The 23,037-nt window shown below is 42.1% G+C and overlaps 1 protein-coding gene across 4 annotated transcripts in view; it reads left to right on the forward strand.

Moving 5' to 3' along the window:
• The window catches only part of LOC120398103 (desmoplakin), a 51,227-nt gene that overhangs the window by 23,537 nt on the left and 4,653 nt on the right, over window positions 1–23,037 (forward strand). For 2 of the 4 annotated variants that reach the window (XM_039525145.1, XM_039525146.1), the window contains exons 8-23: window positions 502–606; window positions 1,461–1,556; window positions 4,073–4,198; window positions 5,129–5,281; window positions 6,152–6,306; window positions 7,108–7,234; window positions 8,191–8,401; window positions 8,963–9,180; window positions 10,314–10,480; window positions 10,973–11,111; window positions 12,083–12,276; window positions 13,518–13,680; window positions 15,578–15,661; window positions 16,917–17,024; window positions 18,176–18,274; window positions 19,839–22,133. In XM_039525145.1, the coding sequence (XP_039381079.1) occupies window positions 502–606; window positions 1,461–1,556; window positions 4,073–4,198; window positions 5,129–5,281; window positions 6,152–6,306; window positions 7,108–7,234; window positions 8,191–8,401; window positions 8,963–9,180; window positions 10,314–10,480; window positions 10,973–11,111; window positions 12,083–12,276; window positions 13,518–13,680; window positions 15,578–15,661; window positions 16,917–17,024; window positions 18,176–18,274; window positions 19,839–22,133 (4,440 nt within the window). The remainder of the gene's footprint in view (window positions 1–501; window positions 607–1,460; window positions 1,557–4,072; window positions 4,199–5,128; window positions 5,282–6,151; window positions 6,307–7,107; window positions 7,235–8,190; window positions 8,402–8,962; window positions 9,181–10,313; window positions 10,481–10,972; window positions 11,112–12,082; window positions 12,277–13,517; window positions 13,681–15,577; window positions 15,662–16,916; window positions 17,025–18,175; window positions 18,275–19,838; window positions 22,134–23,037) is intronic. The other 2 variants (XM_039525147.1, XM_039525148.1) reach the window with 2 other exon arrangements.

The following is a 23,037-nucleotide window of genomic DNA, read 5'->3' on the forward strand; positions in this document are numbered from 1 at the left end:
ACAGGGAGTGTTGGGAAAGATGCTGCATTTAGACAGCTAGACAGTGAAGGACGCAGGCAGCTACAATGCAAACTTTCTTTCCCAAGCACCATAGTCATTTAAAGAAGAAAACAAAATTTACAGTCCTGAGCAGATACTTTTTTAGTCATGTTACGTTAGATTTTGCAAGGTGCTGCAAATTTTCCTTTGATCACTGCACGTAGACAGTAAGAGCTAGAGGGTGGCTTTGTTCCGCTGCAGAGGGAGCAGTGCAGAGCTGTACATCCCCAGGAGTAGCACTGGAGAGGTTGTTCTTTTAACAGTTTTTTTTTTTAATGGACTATATTAATATATCACTTTGACTACATTACATATAATTTAATTTTTATATGCTAGTAGTTTTCTGCAGTACTTTTTCAGCCTTTAACCTTTTTTTTGGAAACTCTTATTAAACAAGATAATGACATGTGATTGTTAATTTGCTTGTGAAGTGTTGTTTAATGCTGTGCTTTGAATTCACAGAAACGCATGAGCCAGTTGGAGCTTAAAGAAAAAGACCTCAACAAACTTAAGCAAGAAAGTGACCAACTAGTGCTCAATCAGCACCCTGCTTCTGACAAAATTGAGGTAGGTTAGGCTGTCTGGGATTAAATCCAATCCCATAGCTCTTCTGTGAGTGAAATTCCCAGTGAAGTGGAAGGTCTGTAAATTAAATTCCATATTTGTATGGCAGCTCCAGGGAGATCCGTTTGTTGGCAAAAGTGATCGCTTTTCTAAGGGGGGGGGGGGAGTGTGAGTGTGTGTGTGTGTGTGTTTAGAAAATTCATGGTTGGTCTTAAGGCAGTATCTAGGTATATCCTGAATTCCTGCATCTCACATGGATTGATTTATATGAGACATAGTTAATTGTAGCTAGGCATCTCATTCTTGTTGCTCTAATTGTTTAGCTGCCCAGGTTTTGAAGGTAGCCACACCTCTCATTGAGGGATCATTTAATCTGACTGTAAGCACTTTCTCCAACTGAAATCTAGAATGTAAATCAGTAGGTAGGCCAGGAATACGTTGTTTTGTCTTATCTAACATTTAAAGAGACTCCATCAATTTGAAAATAACATTTCTGTCTGAAAACATTAGAACTACTATAGTTACAAGTAACACTTAAGAACATCTGTAACTGAAAAGTTACTGGGGAAAAAAAGATTTTCCTTTATTTTTCTGATTGTCAAATGCATGAAGTAAGCAGGCCTTTATAGAGAGGAAATGGTGAATATTGACTTTACACAGTCAGTTAGCTGGTCAGTTGCTGCCTTGCTGAAAAGTGGAATTATTTGCATGAGTCAAGTCACTCACAGTTGCATGTATTTGCAGTAGCAGATCCTGCCTTTGTAGGTAGCTTAAAGAGAGAGAATCATGTTCTAGGCTGAGGTGAGTGGAAGATCGGTGCAATGAATCATGTTCTTTTCTTAAATTAATTTTTGTAGGCATACATGGACACACTGCAAACTCAGTGGAGCTGGATTCTTCAGATCACCAAATGCATTGATGTTCATCTGAAGGAGAACGCAGCATACTTTCAGGTGAGTTCTGGTGTTTGCAGTAATAATGCTCGTAGACTTTAAGGTCAGAAGGGACCATTATGATCATCTAGTCTGATCTCCTGCACAATGCAAGCCACAGAATCTCACCCACCCACTCCTGTAACAAACCCCTAACCTATGTCTGAGTTATTGAAGTCCTCAAATTGTGGTTTAAAGACCTCAAGGTGCAGAGAATCCTCCAGCAAGTGACCCATGCCCCACACTGCAGAGGAAGGCGAAAAACCTCCAGGGCCTCTGCCAATCTGCCCTGGAGGAAAATTCCTTCCCGACCCCAAATATGGCGATCAGTTAAACCCTGAGCATGTGGGCAAGACTCACCAGCCAGCACCCAGGAAAGAATTCTCTGTAGTAACTCAGATCTAACCCATCTAACATCCCATCACATACCACTAGGCATATTTACCTGCTAATAATCAAAGATCAATTAATTTCCAAAATTAGGCTATCCCATCATACCATCCCCTCCATAAACTTATCAAGCTTAGTCTTGAAGCCAGATATGTCTTTTGCCCCCACTATTCCCCTTGGAAGGTTGTTCCAGAACTTCACTCCTCTAATGGTTAGAAACCTTCATCTAATTTCAAGTCTAAACTTCCTAGTGTCCAGTTTATATCCATTTGTTCTTGTGTCCACATCGGTACTAAGCTTAAATAATTCCTCTCCCTCTCTGATATTTATCCCTCTGATATATTTATAAAGAGCAATCATATCTCCCCTCAGCCTTCTTTTGGTTAGAATCATAGAATCATAGAATATCAGGGTTGGAAGGGACCTCAGGAGGTCATCTAGTCCAACCCCCTGCTCAAAGCAGGAACACCGCCAACTAAATTATCCCAGACAGGGCTTTGTCAAGCCTGACCTTAAAAACCTCTAAGGAAGGAGATTCCACCACCTCCCTAGGTAACCCCTTCCAGTGCTCGTGGTGTTCAAACTCTTCATTCCCTCCCAAGCAGCTCTCTGCATCACTGACATATTGTTTGCAGCACTATTTTCCTGTCATTGCAAGTTACACAGTCAAACTAGAGGCCCTTGGGAGCCATCTTTCAGCTGAACCTGTGAACTATAAGGCATTGGGGATTGCTACCAACACTGACAGTTTGGGGCTCCTTGAAAGGCTCCCCTGACAAGTGAGATTAATGACAGTGTCTAATCTGTAATTATAAAACCCAGCCAGTAGTGTAGTCAAGTGTAAACAGAGTATTTGTATATCCATTAGGGATGTAATTTTTTTTACCAATATAGCTGTACAGCCCCTAGTAAGATAAAGTCATAAAGCTATAAAGCTCCCTTACACTGGGACAGCACATACTCCTTCCCATGGGAGAACAGCTGTATTAGGCTACATCTATGCTACAGCATCACAGCTACAACATGGCACTGTAGATGCTTCCTACCTAGATGGAAGGGGGCTTTCTGTCGTAATTAATCTATCTCACTGGGAGGCAGTAGTTGGGTGGGTGATAGAATTCTTATGTCCCCCTAGCAGTGTCATGCACCCTTAATACAGTACTCGGCGCCTGCCTTGAATGATGCAGCTGGTTGATCTAATTAAGTTTAAATGAAACCCAGTATAAACAGTCATTATGAGGTAAATGTGCACCATGTGCGTGGACTAGGCCCTCTAGAGGCTCTGTGCCCTCCTGCACCAGGGCCCTGGGTGCTCCCTACCCCGGGGCCTGAGGCTGAAGGGGTTAGAGGGAATGAGGTCTCCAGAAACTGTGCTGAGGGGCTGTGCAAGGCCCTTGGTGTGAAGCTGATGCCCTGGCTGGAGAACACCCTGCTCTCTAGGCCCCCCTGGGCAGGCTCCTGGGAGACTCCGCTTCTGTAGCCAGAGCCTTGGACTCCACTGCCTCTGCCCCCGCCCCCTCCGGCTAAACAAGCCAAGCTCTTTGAGTCTCCTTTCATAAGACAGGTTTTCCATTCCTCGGATCATCCTAGTAGCCCTTCTCTGTACCTGTTCCAGTTTGAATTCATCCTTCTTAAACATGGGAGACATGCTCTTTATGTATCAGACGTTTTATTTCTCTTTATTTATTCTTCAAGCTTTTGTCACATTTCAAAAACTCAATTAGATTATTTTGAGTAACATAAGACCATGTTCTCTAGCCCTTCCTGGAGTAAAATTCAGTGTGATTTCAGTGTGAGTTTTGCTCAAGTAAGAACTGCAGAATTTGGCCTGTTGATTTGACCAACAATTCATAGGAAGTTGGCATTTCCCTTACTTCTGTCTGTAGTTGATTAAAAGCATGAACTTTGTCCCTAGGTACCTGAAAGCCATTTTTCCTAAGTCCAAATCGTCATAAATTCATATAGTTAGGTATCAAGCACCCAGTAACATTATTTGTTTTATACACTGCACTTCTCCATAATGTAAATTGGGATTCTCATGTTGGATAATGATTCTGATTCCTTTCACTTGTGAAAATACCAATCGCTTCTTAAAGGAGTCGTTTTTGAGAGTTCTGTGTAACTGAAATCACAATCCTTCTTTGTAGTTTTTTGAAGAGGCCCAATCCACTGAAAACTACCTGAAGAACCTACAGGACTCCGTCAGAAAGAAGTACATATGTGATAAGAACATGTCACTCCAAAGCCTACTGGAACAGATCAAAGAACTTGAGGTACTGTCACACCTTGCAGATTTCATTAACAAATTATTGGCCTGCTCCAATTGAAATCAATAGCAAAACTCTCATCAATTTCAGTGGAAGCAGGATTGGGCCCATTTTGTGTACTAATGTATGCACTACTCTAGAGTATAAGACAGAATGACACTACATTGGTGGATCTTTCTGGTGATGTCTCACACGTGGGTCAGCATCATTTGAGTTTGTATTTCAACTCTTCATAAGCAACTTTGCTGAACATTGTGTTATGTTATATAGTGTGGGCCCAGCTCATTCCCAGGTGCTAGAAAATAGAGAGAACAGACATCAGATGAATCTGTAGGCACCAAAACAGATTCTCTACCTTGCCCTCCAAAAAAGTATAGTATGCTTAATAAAGGATCTAACACATAATGTTATATTGTAGTAGTCTCCCTGGCAAATCTTAAGACCTGAAGCTATATTTGACTTAAATGTTTGTTCATCAGGAGCTGGTCATACAGTCCTGACTTACTCCTTATTCAGAGGAAACAGCCAATGATTTTAGTGGGAGCTTGCCTGAACAAGAACTGAGTGAAGATTCTGGGTGGTGGTGTTTGATTCTGAGAGCGTGCATAGTGTGCTAGGCTCTTTCCATTTGGCCCCATGCTTTTGCACTTCACTTTAAATAAGTCATAGATCCAGATAAAACACTATGGGATGCCTCAGTAGGTGGCAGAGCTGTAGAAATACTTTAATTCACTTACAGCCTTTAAAAAAATAACAAAAAAAACCCTACAATTTTTTCATAGATCATATCCTGGTCCCGTTGAGGTCAATATATGTTTTGCCACTGTCTTCGGGGAAAGCCAGATATGGGCCATTGTGACATTAATACAGATGTGTGAAGTGAATATGGTTTCTTTTTTTTAAAATGAAGTGTTAAAATACAATTTACCTTTCCAGAATGAACGAGAGAAAATTCTGGAATACAAGAGGCAAGTGCAGAACTTGGTGAATAAGTCCAGGAAGATTGTGCAGTTGAAGCCTCGTAACCCAGACTACAGGAGTAACAAGCCCATTATCCTCAAGGCCCTGTGTGACTACAAACAGGATCTGGTAGAGTACTCATTACTGATTGAGAATGAACACTATAAAAAGTAGAGCTGACCAAATAATTGCCAATGAATCACTGGTCTGACAAATGTAACCTTTAATCCTCTATTTGTCAAGATTTGAATGTTTTGAATTGATTTGAATCTTTCTGAATAGTTTGCTCAAATATTCGTAACTGTACTGTGTCACTTAGTTGTTATTGGTCAGATAGATTGCATGCTTTTGTTTCTGTCCCCTGATTGGATGAATTCACAATTTGTTCTGGAGCAGATATTTACACATGCAAATGTAAAGTTTCTCTGTGGATCAGAGGGCCAGCGCAAGGTTCTTCACACCACTCAGATGCTGGATAGGAGCTGATGGTGGGGACTGCAGGTGGAGCAGTCATTGAGGGGTGCCTGAACAGCCTTGCATGCTGTGGAAAGGGTCTCCACACCAGCCCTGTATTGGCTGGTGAGGAAGGACATGATGGAGTGGCTCTAGACCTGTATTCATGACTGCACACTGCCCGAGTAATTGGGCTGTACACTGGGGAGTTTTTTGAGGGCAAATAGAGGAAGGAATCTTCCCTTTCTGGATATGGGAGGGCAGTGGAGACGCATTGTGGCCATGACTGCAGCCTCAGGGCTGCTGGAGCTCCTGGCGGACATGGATGGTGCATCTAGGTAATTATGACCCACAAGCATGGTGCTTTGGGAAATGCCAGTGAGGCACTGGGCCTCCATACGCCACCATAGGAAGTGGGTTAAAGCCACAAACACACACCCCTTCCTCCCCCTAGGTTAATGGTCTGTCCATCTTGCCTAGAAAACCATATTTTTCTTAAGCTTAAGAAGAATATTTTTAAAAATAATTCTCCTGCTTTACTTGCAGAAAACTGTGCGCAAAGGAGATGAATGCATACTGAAGGACAACACCGAACGCAGCAAATGGCTTGTGACTGGCCCAGGAGGAGTGGATATGCTGGTGCCATCTGTCAGTCTTATTATTCCTCCTCCTAATCCATTAGCTGTGGATCTTGCTACTAAGTGAGTTATTGACAAGGTTCTGAATATTTTGCCTAGGTTTGGGAAGAGTCTATTTAAAAAGCCCAGCTTTATAACTTGGGCCTAATCAGGCACAGGAGTAAAGGATCAGGCCCCTTATTTGTAGAAATTCACCCCATGGATGAAACTTGGTGCATAGTAAGAACATTTAAAAATCAAATTGAAAAATACATGTTGTCTGGTTGCATCCCTGCTCCCTAATGATCTCCGCTGCCTTGGAGCCATTGGCAATTGACACAGATTAGAGAAGACCACAGGTTACTCTAACTTGTGCCAGGGATTGGCCTGGTCTGGTCTGAAGCAGCTGTAGGAGTGGGAACTTCCCCTCTGACAGCCACACTGAGTATTCCTGGACGGTAGTTGTGGCTCTGGCCTGGAGAGTCTGAATCATCTTCAGCCAAAAATTTTTGTGGCTTTTGCTGTTTGTGTCACACTTCTAACATCACTTTAATGTGGCCTGCATGGGAGGGGGGGGGAAAGGGATTGTACCCCTTTTTTTTTACTTCACCATGTGTAAAAGCCTTCTCCCTTTTCACCAGTAGCTTCACATGTCCTCATGATTAAAATACATTGTAGAACTTGAAATACTACCTGTAAATTAATTTGTACTGTATTTTCTGGTTTAAAATAAGCAAAAGCTAATTGACAGAGATCATTTCTAGTTACAGGCCAGCTCAGGACGCAGCTAGACAGGCTGGCTGGAGATTCTCAAACTAATGTTTCTGCGATGGGCAGGAGGCTTAGAAGTTGTAACTGATTGTGAAACCTCTTTTCCCATCTCAGGATTGAGCAGTACTATGAAGCTATTCTGGCTCTGTGGAACCAGCTATACATCAACATGAAGAGTCTGGTGTCCTGGCACTATTGCATGATTGATATTGAGAAAATCAAGGCTATGACTATTGCTAAGGTGGGTATTTAATTGGCCTTCGCGATGATGGACCGTGGAGCTCAGCCTTTTCATACAGCTATGCCAATTGACTAGGCTTCTTGCTATACAAAGCAATGCTCACTATGTCCCATTCAGTTGTCTCTCTAACAGGCAGTAGAATGTGGGGTGCTCTAAACTCCCACTACTGTGATTTAGAACAGCCTAAACTCTATCTCAGGTTACACCATGCACATTAGTTAGAGCCTTGCAGGAATTCAAAAATGTGGATCCACATCCGATTCATGAACCGCCAAGATGGTGAACAATACATGCACAAATGCAGATATCCTTGGATATAAAGCAGATAGCCATGGATTTGTAGGGCTCTACACATTCATATGGTAGGAGAACAGTGGGAATGAACTGGGGTTCGGAACAGCAGCTCATCATTAAAGTGGGCCAAAGCTCAGAAAATCAGTCACCAAAAGCCTGAAGTACTAGTATTGCCACTGACCACACATACTGTACTGGCACTGGTGTCACATGTAGTCATGTCTAGAACCACTGTGTTAGACTTTGACTTTGTTGTGCAAGGGACTATAGATATATAAAACCTTTCATCCTATTAATGGAGAAGCAAAACACATTCCTGTTTGACTGTGGCAGGGATGTACTGGAAGATTAGCAAGTGGGAAAGTTTGCCTTTTGGGTCCTTTCATAGCCCCCGTTCCATTATGTACTGCTGGTACTGATAGGTGCTGAGGTGTGAACAGCAGACCCATTCACTTACCATCAAACTTTGGCAGCCAGAGGGTGAATGTATCTGCTCTACAGAGCACTCACTTTCAATTATAGACAGGCTGGGAAACTTCGTTCTAAAGTGTGCATCCTCTATTGTTTCATAGCAGTTAGGCTAATATATTTCCTGGTGATTAACTTATCATTAGCCTGCTTCAGTTGTTCCATTTTTAACAATTTCTGCATCTTTGTTTCAGCTGAAAACAATGCGCACAGAAGATTATCAGAGAATCATAACTGATCTGGAGATCCATTACCAAGAATTCCTTAGAAACAGTCAAGGCTCAGAGATGTTTGGTGATGATGACAAACGGAAAATCCAGACTCAGTTCACTGATGCTCAGAAGCACTATCAAACCTTGGTTATACAACTGCCACATCAACAACGGCCTCAGCAACAGCAGCAAGGTGTGTTGTCTCTCTTTGCTCTCTCTTTGGCTAGGCCTGATTCAGTGTCATTTAAAATCAATAAAAAGACTCCTTTTGACTTCACTGGGCACTGGATTGAGCCGCTACAGGCACAGGAGTAATGAAGAAAATCCTCTTAACGTGTGTGCCTAAGAACCTCTATTGCTTCTCCCAAGAAAACAAAAGTGGATGTGCAATAGTTTGCCCAGAGGAACACGTTGTGTTCTCAGTTACACTATTGTGAACCTGTACTTATCCCAGCAAAATCAGTGGAGATGCTGTGGGTTTGCACCAGCACAAAGTTAGCCCATACTGTGTATTTACAGTGATCAGAAAGTAAAACCTCATTGTTGCAATTTTTTTTTTTAATATAGCCTTTTCTTTGTGGCACCTGATTCTTTGTTTGTTCTATTACAGCTGCATAAGAACAAATGAAGGTTTGGGATCTTAATTCCACAAGCCAAATGAACTGTTAGGTCAAATTGTTATTGCTGTGACTTTGCGTGTTAGCTCTTTGACAGGTTTCATATGCCAATGGTTATCTCCTAATGTGTTCTACAGTGGTAACAACTGAAATCACTCAGTTGGATGCATCAAAACAAGTTCTATTTAATGAAAGAAACCGGGAACATGAGAAGCAGGAGGCCTGGCTGCTGACAGAACTCCAGAAACTTCGTCGGCAAATAGAAATCTGTGAGATGCGTATGGTGCAACGAACCCCACTCAGAGTGGATCAGGGGGCTTCCCACAATTTTTCAGTCAAAATAAATGAGTTAGAGGTAAGTGTAGATGTTTTTTCCTGGAGCCTTTCAGTCCCAGTGTTTACATTTCCAGCAGACTCTGTTGTGTTGCATTCCAGATCAGCTAGGAAATAGCTAAATACTGTTCTTTTCTCTGGGTGTTTGTGAGTGTAATTGAGAGAAGACATTTTTCACATGGGAACTAACTGTAGTTTTATGGATTGGATTTTCATTCTTCCCTTGGGGGATTAAACAGAAAGAGACGACAATCTGATTTTAGAAGCAGACTCCCATTGAACTAGATTCAGGCCCCCCTGGCTTGTAGCATGGACATGGGTTCACGTTTTGCACACGTGCAAAAACAATATTAACATCTTCCTGGCCAGATAATCCCTGCCATAGGTAGGTGTAATCTGTGTGAAATGCAGACTGGATGCTCCATGTTCATAGGCTCTGTCCCTGAATTTTCCTTCCATTGCTTTGGCTGCAGCAGACCTATAGGCTACGAACTCTGAATGGGGGAATGGATCAGAAAAGTGACACCTGGCAGTTCCCCTTCTGACCATGACTTTTTGGGCATGTGCCTGTTCATAGCCTGAATTGGGCCCATTATGTAATGATTAAAAATATGACCAGCTTCAGTTAATTGTATTAGACTGTACTTCAGTGTCCCCTTTCTGCAAGATACCTCAGTGGCTCAGAAAGTGATAAGAAAAGAAGCTGGTTTTCTTTTTCTGAACTGACTCATTTTTTCAAGGGTGAAATCCCCCAGGGGCATGGAGGCTGCAAAGGCCTCCAGAAAAGCAGGACCATGGCAGTGCTGCTGTAGGGGGTTGGGCAGTGCTGAAGCAGGCACTATTTGTTGGTGGTGCCTGTAGAGCTGAACTCCGTGTAGCTCAGCGTAGAGCAGGAGGGGCTTGGGGGAGGAGTGGCCAGTGGTTCTACACTTTTTGTGCTTGTGCATAAAAGCGAGTAGAGCTGTGCCTAGAGGTAATAGGTAAATATTATTAATGCAGGTTGAGGACATTACTTTAGTCCTCGCTGAAATCCATTAGATCAAGTGAAATATTTTGGAGGGAAGATTAGTGGCATATACAATGCAGAATGTTCATCTAGCCACGAGAAATGTATCTGCATAAAACGGACATCTCGCTCTCTCTCTCTCTAATCAGGGTATACAGAATGATTCACAAACAATGGCCGACACCCTCAACAAGCATAAGGACCTGCTGCCCAACTTCAGAGGCTCTGAAAAGTATGTCTATTTGCAGTTGGAGATAACTAACTTGTTTCAGAAACTGGAAAATATTAACGGTGTGTCTGCTGGCTACTTAGACAGGTAAGAAAATAAAAGTTATAACAACAAATCATGAACTTTAAACATTTTCCTTTCTCTGAACTAGTCCCATAAATCCCATAGATTCCATTAGTCCAGAAATCTGCTTTTGTTTTCAGTAAAAAACGTTATTTTATGTAGGGCCTTTCACATGAATATGTTAACAAAGCACTTCCTAGAATTAATATTCTAGGCCTTAATCCTGCAGAGTGGCCCATGTGGGTTGGCCCATACACCTATGTGGACTTTCATCTCTGTTTCTGGAAGAGTCTGATGTAGCAGGGTTTTCTTTGTCACAGGCTCCCCCTTTTGACTAGTAAGATACAGTGAAATTATAGTGGGTTTAGTGTGTGGATGCTGGTGGCCTGTGATATCTAGCAGGTCAGACAGATGATCTGGTGGTCCCTTCTGGCCTTAAACTCTGTTCCTGTAAAACCAAACAGCATCATTTTCCTGGATTTATGGATTTATTTTGGGTCACGTTGTTTATTGCAGTTTGAATGCACTGAGATCACTGCTCCAGGTTATTCTACAAGCAGAAGATGTAATCAAAGTTTTTGAAGTCAGACTCACCGAAGAGGAAACGGTGTCTTTGGACCTTGATAAAGTGGAGGCTTACCGAGCCTGTCTGAAGGTGAGACGTTAAATGCCTGCTGTAGTGCTGTGGTTCCTGACATTCCAAAGATGTGGGAGGGGAGAGATCCTCAGCTGGTGTAAATCGGCATATCTCTGTTGATTTTCAGTGGAACTATGCTGATTTATGCCAGCTGGGGATCTGGCCCTCTAGTGTTTAGAAAGCTTCACCGGTGATATTTTAGCTTTCCTGACACCTCAGATATGACCAGTTAAATCATAGTGTTGTGTTAGCCAGTGACCTGGTCCTGCGACAGAGCTTACCTCAGATCTTCCACTGAGAGTTAGGCACATGCAACCCCTCAGCTGCAGGGTTGGACCCTACATGAATAGGTATCATCAGCTTTGACAGAAAATAGGGTTTGATTAAATGCTTTTATAGCTAGAGATTATGAATATATATGGATCTGTAACTGTTAGGGACATTTATCATACTGAAATTATATTTTAGATTCCTGGTGACTTTCAGGAATAAACCCTGCGTGGGGATGAGAAGGGACTCCTATAGTTCACTGAGTAACAGGGAATCTAAAGAAAAAAGTCTTGTCATTGTTTAAAGATCCACAAAGATTTTTTTTTTTTAAATACAGTTAGATAAAAAGTATTTGACAGTATTGTGGCTTGATCCTGTAGCTGTTCCATGTACAGATAAATCCTCTGAAATTAAATGAGACTCGGGTGTAGAGCAACTGGAAGAGCAGGCCAGACCCTTTTATGTTTAAAATCCACCCTTTACCATTTAAAAGAGCTGAGATGGTAGTCGCAGACAATGAGAGATCAATTCAAGAAATCGCTTACGTACATGCTTAATTTCACGGACATACTGAAGTCCTGTTGACATCCCTATGGTTCAGAGCTTTGCTGAATCAGGGCCAAAATGCTTAAACCAACCCTAATAACACACTATACATACTATAGAAGGTCAAGACCTGGTGGTGAACTAAATGTTTCATTGTTTTCTCTCACATCAAGAAAATGAAAGCAGACCTAAACCAGAAAAAGTCGTTGCTGAACACCCTGGAATCTGAGCTGCAGAAAGTAATGCAAATCCACTCGCAGTCTAGCCAGGCTTATGTTCTCTATGATTTGGACCTTGGGAAGTACACTGACAAAGTCAACCAGCTAACAGACCGTTGGCACAGGGTAGAGAAACAGATAGACCACAGGTTTGTCTATATTTCCTAATAGTTGTCTTCTCCCCCCACCCTTCCCCCACCATTTTTCTTGATGTTGTGATAATCATCATGTTGTAGCTAGAAGGAAAACAATGAGCTGATGTAACCAGCATTCTGATAATTTTGGTCTTCTCCGCATAGAGCTTGGTTTTTTGGCAATGGGAGAATTGTAAAAAAAAAAATAGGCTAAGCACACTTTAAAGGACACTGTTGGGTAGGAAAGGTCCAAAATGTAGTTTTGTTGGGGGAAGGGAAAGATTTATATAAGCTAATATGGAAATAAATGTTTTTAGGATTTTTTTTTTTAATGTCACTGAAAATAGTTGATTGTTTGGATTTAAAACATTCCTGTATAGTGTTTTGCCACTTGAACACTGCAACACTGTGTGAGTGTGTGAGAGACAGAAAACGACACTGACTAGAAAAGATTAAACTGATTAATCTGTATTCATTGTTTAGGTTGAATAAATTGAAAAAAAATTGAACAGCATGAAGAGTAAAAAGAAAATTAGATTTTTAAAAAATATTTCATTTTTAATATATTAGTCAAACCCTGAAGTTGTTATTTCAGGCAATGGCGCTGGAACAATTTTTATAGTGGGGGTGCTGACGGCAGAAACAGTGTATTTGGGTTGTTATTACTGCTTCGAGCCAAGGGGTGCGGTAGCACTTCAAGCACTCCTCGTTCCAGCACTGATGACTTCAGGCCAAATTCTGCTCTTGGTTACAGTAAACAAGCTTATACTGATGTAAATCCAGATAACTGCATCAGTGGTCCTGATACTTGTCATTCTTAAGGTCTGATCAAACCCTTGCTTCCTCCCCTTGCCACCCCCCCCCCCCCCCCCCCAAAAAAAAATTAATAGGAGTCTCTCCAGTGACTTTGGCGGGAATTAGATCAGGCACTTATATGGTATCCTCACACAACAGTTAGGCAGCAAAATCCATACGGGACAACTAAATAAGTGGTCTGATTTTTAGAGGTGCTGAGATGTCACAATTTGCAGTGACCTCTGAAAATAAGAGGAGTTATTTAGGTACCTAAAGATGGGTTTAGATGTAAATTTCAGCATACAAATTTGAAAATTTTGACCTTAAATCTTTCAGCAGCTGCTTTTGTTTTACATCTTGTAATAATGAGCACAAAGAGATGGGATTGTTTAAACATTTAAAAATTTGTGAAAAATGAGACACTACTTTTCACATTGATGGTTTTTCTTTGTTTTTTCTAGATCATGGGATCTAGAAAGACAGGTCAAACAGCTGAAAACTTACCGTGATTTATACCAGGCTCTGAACAAATGGATCTGTGATGCTAAGCGCAAGCAAGATGCAATTGAAGCTGTGAAATTAGGAGATTGCAACACCATCATGAGATATTCACATGAGCAGAAGGTACGTGACACCTTACTGCCGTGTGTTCAGTGAACCAGATTTTTCAAATGTATTAATTGCGCAGCAGTATTGTCTTCATAGTAATGGCCTGTTTTGAGTTAGAAAATATTTGCACTACCAAAAAAACAAAAACAAGCCACAGGCAAAAGGTTGCCTCAGAGTTTGTATGGTGTCAGTTGAAAAGTTGATTAAACTTAGCCACTTGAGAAATGCAGCAACCATCCTGAGATGCTCCCCATAAGTGACTTGTTCCTATTTTGAAATGGTGTTATACCTAAACATGGAAAACAGACTCTTCTTTTTTGCCACTTCCCTCTTTGGGACGGTGACTTCAATAGATGTCTTCCAAAACTCATGATTGTACGATGGTTGTCATGCAAGTTGGTCTCTCTACAGTCTTCTGATATCCAGTCCATGTACTGAGTCTTTGGCCTCCCCCTCAGTTGTCTTCCATCTGCAATCATTGCAAGGGCCATCCTACCACTATAACTCTTAGGTCGTAACATGGAAATCAGACTGACCTGTGTATTTTCTGGGCGTTATTCATAAGTATGACATTGTTAGGATTGTTACTTCTACGGTAACTGTCATCCTATAAATAAGGTAGATAACTGACAATCAAAAAGGATATTAGAACATATAGATTGGCCATGAAAACCATTCTGGAAGTACTGTCCTCCATTTCTTAAACAGTGACTGCCACAACCCGAGTCCTTGCTGGTGAGTTGAGTGTTTAGAAATGCCAGGCATTCCAGGGCCAATTCATCCCTGCTCAAGTAGAGTCTAAGTTTGCGCTCTCAAAATTTCCAGCCTATTTTCAGGAGGGCCGGGGGGGAAGCCCAGAGCCCAGTGTGCCCCATACTGTTCAGGGTCAGGAATGGTTTTGTCCTTAAAGCATTCAACTGGGACTCAGAAAGGCTAGGTTCAATTCCTGTCTCTGCCACTGATTTTTTTTTATGTGACTTTGACCAAGTCACCTATAGCCAGACTGTGAAGCTCTTCCTCATGCTGGTGAGCACTTACCGTCACAAGTAGTCCCATTGAAATCCACAGTGCTACTCATGAGTAGCTGCTCACCATTGTGTGTAGGGTTTCACAGTTTGGTCTCCAGTCTGTCTGTGCCTCAGGGCAGGTCTATACTACAGCTTAAGTTGATCTAACTTACATCGCTTAGGGGTGTGAAAAAGCCCCTCCCCCTCAAGTGACACAAGTTTCGCACTTTCCACGCTGGCGCTATGTTGGTGGGAGATGCTCTCTCGCTGACATAGCTTCCGCTTCTCGCCGAAGTGGAGTAATTATGCTGACGGGCAAGCACTCACCTGTCAGCATAGTGCATCTTCACCAGATGCTTTACAGCAGTGCAGCTGCACCGACATAGCGCAGTAGTGTAGACTTGCCCTTGGCTCCGTATAAACGGAGGGCGCAAGGCAGTATTACTATCCCTACTATGTGCAACAGCACAGTCAAGAATTGAGCACAGACCCTCGTAGAGTCACACCCACCTACTGACACTTCCTTATGCATCTCCTTTGAATTTAGTCCAAGGGAGTCTAATTGACATAAGCTACGTGATAAGTACAGCCAGAAAATCTAGTAAAAAGAGGGGTTTTAATGGGTGTTAGCTAAAGTCAGGCACTTCCCAAATCCTGAGGTCTTTACTCAGCTGTTACTCAGTCCTCAGGCAAGTTTCCATTGATACCAATGAGAATTAGTCCATGGAAGGCCTGAGGAACAGAGTAAGGATTTTAGGCTTAAGCTGTTTATGATTCTATCATATTATATTGCAGTTACCCTTTCAAGGAAGTGACAGGCACCTGCTGTTCTCCTCAACAAGGGAGAATCTTGGCAAGTCGAAGTGCAGTAAGTTTTAAAATATATCTTATTGTTTCCTGAACAGAACTTGCATAGTGAAATAACAGGAAAACGAGACAAAGTGGAGGAGGTTCTCAAGCAAGCAGATCTGTGTGCAGCTGCAATTAAGGTACATTTACTCCAGCACTTAAACAAGGAATGGCTTTTCACTATGTGGACCCCCTCCTGCAGTTTTCACATAGCTCTTACTCAGGCAAAACTCCCACACTCACCTCTTTCATACTGGACTGTATGTGAAGAAATTGCTAGTGTAAAGCACTTGGGGAAAGCAGAGCTTACTGAAAGCAATTTGTACCCTTAGTTACTTGCATATTTAGGGCCATTACTTCCTTTCCTCCCAGCATGCAACTTCCACTGACCTCTGCTGTATTTCTGAAGGAGGATCAAAGGCACTATATATCCAGACCAAATTTTCCATGTCACACATTTAAAAGGGTGGGAGAGGGAGTGGATGAGAAATCTGGGTCGCTTTGGGAGGCAGGGCCAATGGCAGTGCAGATCAGGGAGGAGGAGTATACAATAGTCACAGAGGTCAAAAAAGATCCACAGAGGACAATAATGGTGATCTTTGGTGATCCTTCCGTGTGGCTTGCCCATGTCTTCACGTTTCTCCCAGTCCCATCTTGTGCTCTGCAGTAGTAGCTCTGTTGTGTCTGGCACATGTTCACATCCCTTCTGTGATGTAAAAAAGGCAGAGAGGAGGTTATTCTGTTAATGCTCTAGGGCAGGGGTTCTCAACCTTTTTCTTTCTGAGGTCCCCCCAACATGCTATAAAAACTCCACGGCCCAGCTGTGCTACAACAACTGGTTTTCTGCATATAAAAGCCAGGGCCAGCATTAGGGGGTAGCAAGCAAGGGAACTGCCTGGGGCCCCACGCCACACAGGGCCCAGTGAAGCTAAGTTGCTCAGGCTTCAGCTTCAGCCCCAGGTGGTGGAGCTTGGAGCGACGGGGCTTCAGCTTTCTGCCCTGGACCCCAGTGAGTCTAATGCTGACCCTGCTTGGAGGACCCCCTGAAATCTGCTCACAGCCCCCCGGGGGCTTCGGACCCCTGGTTAAGAACTGCTGTTCTAGGGGAAAAGGTGACACAACAGTTGCACCCAGGAGTCCTTCCACCTAACTAACCATGTCCCCTCAGTCACAGATAGCCAAACACCTTTCCCCTCTGCGCAGCGCGCGCACACACTCATCTGAGTCTCCTCGGCAGTATTCAGGCCGATCAGATTCCCCCATACTACATAAACAGAGGAGCGTATATAGCCTTTTACAGCAATAAATACTTGTGTACAGTACTAAAAATCTGGACCAGGAGAGGTTTTTCAGCATTCGTTAAAAATGCACTGTATTCTGTTTCCATCCTTACAGGATTATGAATTACTGGCTGCTTCCTACAGTTCAGGATTGGAAACGTTGCTCAACATACCTATCAAGAAGACTATAGTTCAGTCACCTGCAGGGTTGATTCTTCAAGAGGTACATTGCCTTTTTCCCCAAGTTCCTTTTAAACTGTATTTATTCACATGAGATGTTTCGACTGAAGCTATCCTGCTAGATATGCTGCTGAATCCTAATCGCTAGCACTACTGTTGTTTAGGGTCTATGAGCATTTCTGTTAAGCCAATCTGGACTCTTAAGGGAAAATCCTTTCCATCATGCCGTGCCTGACTTGCCAGACTTTGTGCAGGAGAGTTCCAGGGGGTTGAATGGATGGATCCTCCTGTGGAGCAGCAATAGAGCTGCTCACACACAGATGTGCATAGCTGATGGATCTACATTGTCATGGATACAACATCCAATTCTTCCTTCTGGAATCACCAGATCTCCTTTCACATCCTTGTGTAGTGAGCCCCCTGTGCAGTGGAACCTCACCGGTTTCACTGTGTCCAAATCCCCTTTGGATGCAGAAAATGAGAGAGAGAAGTTCTGTGCCGTCATTACTGCTTCACTGTAAGAAATGTTACATTCCATCATACATCAAAAAAAGTTAGAATATCTTGGCAGCTTCTATTTGTAATGTTTAACTTCAGCATGTCACCACTGAATAGATAATGTGGTCACAAAGCATTTTTGAATCTGTTGCATTTCAAAACCTTCCTCTCTTATCCTAGGAGCAGAGTAGAAATCAGTGGCTGAAATATAGAAGTGTTGTTTCATTAAATCTCCCTAATCAGTTCTTAGGGCAGGACAGGGATATCATCTCCATTTTACAGGTGGGGTAAAATTTTCAAAAGTGCCTAAGTCACTTATGAAAATGGAACATAGGTTCATTAGTCACTTGGGTACTTTTGACACTTTTACCTGAAGTGACTTGCCCCAGTCACACAGGAAATATATGGTGTTGTGGGGAACTGAGCCCAGGATTTCACACCACATCTGCAGTGGGGCAAATGGATCTTGGTGGGAGGGGGAAAGAGCCATAGTCGTCTCAGAAAGGGGCATTTTCACTTCCCAAAGTCTCCTAGGGTTATTGGGCGTTGTTTGAAGGCAGAGAATTAGCTCCACACTCTCTCTAAATCAATGTTTCTTGGAATATATTTAAACCATTTAAAAAAAACCTGAGCCCCTATCTGATCTCATACAGCTTTCTAATATAGACTGACCATGGTTCTGTTTTTATTTTTCAGGCTGCAGAAATTCAGTCTCGGTACATAGAGCTTCTTACAAGATCAGGGGATTATTACAAATTCTTAAGTGAAATAATGAAGAGCATGGAGGATTTGAAGGTAACCTGCTTGTTTTATTTCTGGTACTTTCCATTGTCACCACAGTGCCTGACAGCAAGGTATCTCTGGTCAAAAGCTCTTTCCCTTAGTGAAATGCAAAACTAAGTATTGGAAATGAAAAAACACCCTGGATTATATCAACAGCAAGCTAATGAATCCTCACAACACACTTCTGAAGTAGGCAAATAAATTCCATTTTCCCCGTTTTAAAGATGGTGGTAGTGACTTTCAGGGCCAATTTTGAAGTGATGTAGAATCTGGTGTATATTAGATTTACACATGAGGTGGGAATAGCAAAAGTACCCAGCACTCGCCTTGTAGGTCAATCCTGACTACTTCTGCAAACCTCATACCCATTCTGTGGGCCTGAGTCTGATCTTGTGTCCTTTTGCAGTGTTGTGATTCCACTGATTTTTTTTAGTGGCGTTACTGTTGATGTGATGCATCATGGTGAGACCAGAATCAGGCCCAATTCAGAGGTCGTGTGTGAGGAATGTAAGGTATATGTAGGAAAGTGATTGGTTGCAAATATAGTGAGCCCGTTAAAGTGAGCTTATTTAAGGGAACATTTGTGCCTTTTGGGTACACCATCTCTGAAGGAGCTCCCTGAAGCATAGGGGGAATGTGCCCACTTCTACGTCTCTTTAACGGCATATAATCCACTCACTCTGCTATACTAGTCCTGTTCTACAGGCCAGTTCAGACAGCTGGGATCCTACCTCCACCCTACCTCTTTTGGGGAACTGTGAACCTACAGGAAGGTGGGGGGGAGGGTATGAATCTGGCAAAGATTTTGTCATGGATATTTTTAGTAAAAGTTGTGGACAAGTCACAGGCAATAAAGAAAAATTAATGGAAGCCTGTGATCTGTTAGTCACGTTTTTACTAAAAATATCCTTGACAAAATCAGTTGTGGGGTCCCCACACCACCTCCAGTGGCTAGACAGCTGCAGGGCCTTCTCGGAGCTCTGGGGGCTCCCATCCCCTGTGGGGGCTTGGAGCTCCAGGGTCCCCCCACTGATGATGGTGTCAGGAAGCTCTGGGGTAGCCTTGCTTCCCAGGGCAGCTCTGAGGTATCCATGCCAGGCGGCAGGGAGACTCTGCAGCTCCTGGTTGCCCTGGACTGAATTCATGGAGGTCGCTGGAAGTGACAGATTCCATGACCTCCATGAAAGAATTGTAGCCTTAGGTTTGAACAATATCAATTGCTAGTAAATTCTGGGTAGAGGGGAATTTAAATGTGTTTGAAGTTAAGATATTTCATTCATTCCCAACAGCATGTAGCACTGGGAGCTTTGATCTTGCCAAAACAAAAAGCCAAATTGTGCCACCCATATTCACATCAGGTAGAATCTTACTCTGGAAATCATCCTTTTGATTTTGCAGAGTAAGGTACTAGGTACTACTCAGTGTGAATATGGATATCTGAATCTGTCCTGATGTGATTAAATAAACGTTTTGTGCATTGGGCATGTTCCTTACAGTTGTTGATTTTTAAGATGTAATTCATGGGATGGGTTCAAAATAATTATCACAGCCCATTTTCTCAATTTTGATCCCACAGATGAAAAGCACTAAAATTGAAATGCTTGAAGAAGAGCTCAGGCTTGCCAGAGATGCAAATTCCGATAATAGCAACAAGTATAAATTTCTGGAACAGAATCTGCAGAAGTTCCAGGTGGACTGTTCCCAGCTCAAAGCAAAGCTCATGAGTCTGGAGGAGTTGAAGAGACAAGCTGAGATGGATGGCAGTTCTGCTAAGCAAAACCTGGACAAATGCTATGGTCAGATAAAGGATCTCAATGACAGAATAACCAGACTGACTTATGAGATTGAAGATGAGAAAAGGAAAAGGAAGCAGATGGAGGATAGATACGACCAGCAGAAAAATGACTATGACCAACTGCAGAAAACAAGACAAAATGAGAAAGATAGCCTGAGCTGGCAAAAGTTAGAGTCTGAGAAGTTCATCAAGGAGAAAGAGTACGAGATAGAAAAGTTAAGGGTTCTTCTCCAGGATGAGGGCGTACGGAAGAGGGAATATGAAAATGAGCTGGCTAAGGTAAGAAACCAGTTTAACGAGGAGATGAGTAATTTAAAGAACAAGTATGAGACTGAAATTAATATTAAGACGACCACAATCCATCAGCTAGCTTCCCAAAAAGAAGATGATACAAAAAGTCTCAGAAACCAGTTGGATAGACTGGCAAGGGAGAACAGAGACCTTAAAGATGAGATTGTGAGACTCAATGATGCCATTTTGCAAACAACAGAGCAACGAAGGAGGGCAGAAGAAAATGCTCTTCAGCAGAAGGCCTGTGGTTCTGAAGTGTCACAGCAGAAGCAGCAGCTGGAGCTGGAGTTGAAGCAGATAATTCAGCTGCGTAATGAAGACAACTCAAGGTATAAGCAGGCACTTGAGGAGGCTGCATTAACTATCCAGGAAAAAACAAAGGAGCTGGAAAGATTAAAGGTTCAGCTTCAGGAAGAGGCTAAAAGCCAATGGCAACTTGAAAATGAACTGGCTAAGGTAAGGAACAATTTTGATGAGGAAATTATTAGTTTAAAGAACAAGTATGAGACCGAAATTAATATCACCAAGACTACAATTCACCAGATTACTGTGCAAAAAGAAGAGGACACAAATAGTTACCGAACACAGCTTGACAATGCCATGCGAGAAAATAGGAATTTATGTGAGGAAATTAGGAGACTGAAGAACACCATAAGTCAGACAACAGAGAACCTTAGAAAAATAGAGGAAAATGCTCAACAGCAGAAAGCAACTAGCTCAGAGATCTCCCAGAAGAAACATCAACTGGAGGTTGAGCTAAAACAAGTCATTCAGATGCACTCGGAAGAAAGCATGCGATACAAGCAGTCACTTGATGATGCGGCAAAGACAATTCAGGAGAGAAACAAAGAGATTGAAAGACTGAGAAAGTCATTTGAAGTGGAAACAAGTAAAAGGAAAGACTTAGAGGAGGAAAATAAACAATTACAAAGAGTTCAGTTTGATCTGCAGAAAACTAACGTCAGTGCGACAGAGACGATTAACAAACTGAGGATCCAGGAACAGGAACTGACACGACTGAAAATTGAATATGAAAGAATTTCACAAGAGAAGAAAGGGAAGGATCAAGAAAGTTCAAAGTTGCAAAACACTATAAAAGACTTGCAGCACCAGAAACATAAACTGGAAGAGGAACTTTGTAGGCTGAATAAAAACACAATGGAGGAGTCTTCCAAGAGGAAGAAAGTAGAAGAGGAATTAGAAAGTATGAGGAGATCTTTCAGAGAGCAGTCAGTTAAAATCACCAATCTCACTCAGCAGATAGAGGAAGTGTCCATTGTAAAGAAAAGGAGTGAAGATGACCTTAAGCACCAGAGAGAGTTACTAGATGGGCAAGTAAGAGAAAAGCAGAGATTCATAGAGGAGATAAGAAAATACACATCCGAGATTGAAACTTTAAACCACCAGTTGGTTCAAGAGCAGGAACACTTAAAACAGGCTCACCTCCGAAATGAGCACTTGCAGAAAGCTGTTGAGGACAAAAGCAGGAGCCTGAATGAGTGCAAAATAGAAATCGAAAGACTTCAGTCTCTTACTGAGAACCTTACTAAGGAACACTTGATGTTAGAGGAAGAGTTGCGCAATTTAAGATTGGAATATGATGATCTAAGAAGGGGCAAAAGTGAAGCTGATGGTGAAAAAAATGCTACTATTGCTGAACTAAAGAATCAACTCAAAACAAGCAGCAAGCAAACCCTGGAACTTCAGGGGCTGATTAATGATTTACACAGAGAAAGGGAAAATTTGAGACAGGAAATTGAAAAATTCCAAAAGCAGGCTCTAGAGGTATTCACAAATATTTGATCACAACTTTACTGTTTCTCCGATGCTATAATTGACTCCAATGGCTTTTTGAATCAATTTAATTGACTCTTTGCTGTTTAATTAGAAGTGAGATTCATTTCCCTTTTAAATTTGATTTTTAAAATAGTCAGGTCCTGGTCCCTTTTCTAGCTCCTCTGCACCCCTGAAGCAGTGTCAATGGGCCATAAAGCTGTCTTACCCATCTGGCTGAAGATTTCCCCCAGTGTGAAGGAAACCCTAGCTCTGTACTAATCCCCACTTTACAGGCACAGGGCAAGAGGGAGTACCTGGATTGCCACTGTGTTTCAGCTGTGCCCATAGGCTGTATACACCTTGGACTGTTTCATCCAGCACAAGTGAAAACAGTCCAGAGACTATTGTAAATTGTACCAGGTGCTGAACCAGCTGCTAACCCCAGAATTGAAGAGCTGCAAAAGTGACTTAAGAGGCTTTGCCCCCTCTCCTCAAGTGGGTTGATCATATCTTTGGTTGCAGCTAAGGATTAAGAGTAAAATGTTCAAAAGTGCTAATGTGACTTAGAAGCTTAAGTGTCATTGCCTTTCAGTGGGACTTGGTACTAAGCTACTTAGGTTCCTCTGAAAATTGTACTATGAGCCCATATTCCCCAAAATATCAATGATCTGTGATTACAGAGAAAATTTTAAAATATCAAATTTTATCCTTCATTCTTTTGCTTTGTCACCTGCCAAAGAGCAGTTTCCATTTATTACATGTACAAGTGAGCATTTATGAAACCCTATCTACTGAGCAGGTTTGAATCTACATATGATATATGTACAGTAATAGAACAAATCCACATCTGTATTGCTTTGTTTTCCAGAAAGTAATTCTTCTTTACAATCTGTGTGTGTTTTTTTATATATAT

The sequence above is a fragment of the Mauremys reevesii genome, linkage group 2 (assembly GCF_016161935.1).
Source record: "Mauremys reevesii isolate NIE-2019 linkage group 2, ASM1616193v1, whole genome shotgun sequence".
Taxonomy (NCBI): domain Eukaryota; kingdom Metazoa; phylum Chordata; order Testudines; family Geoemydidae; genus Mauremys; species Mauremys reevesii.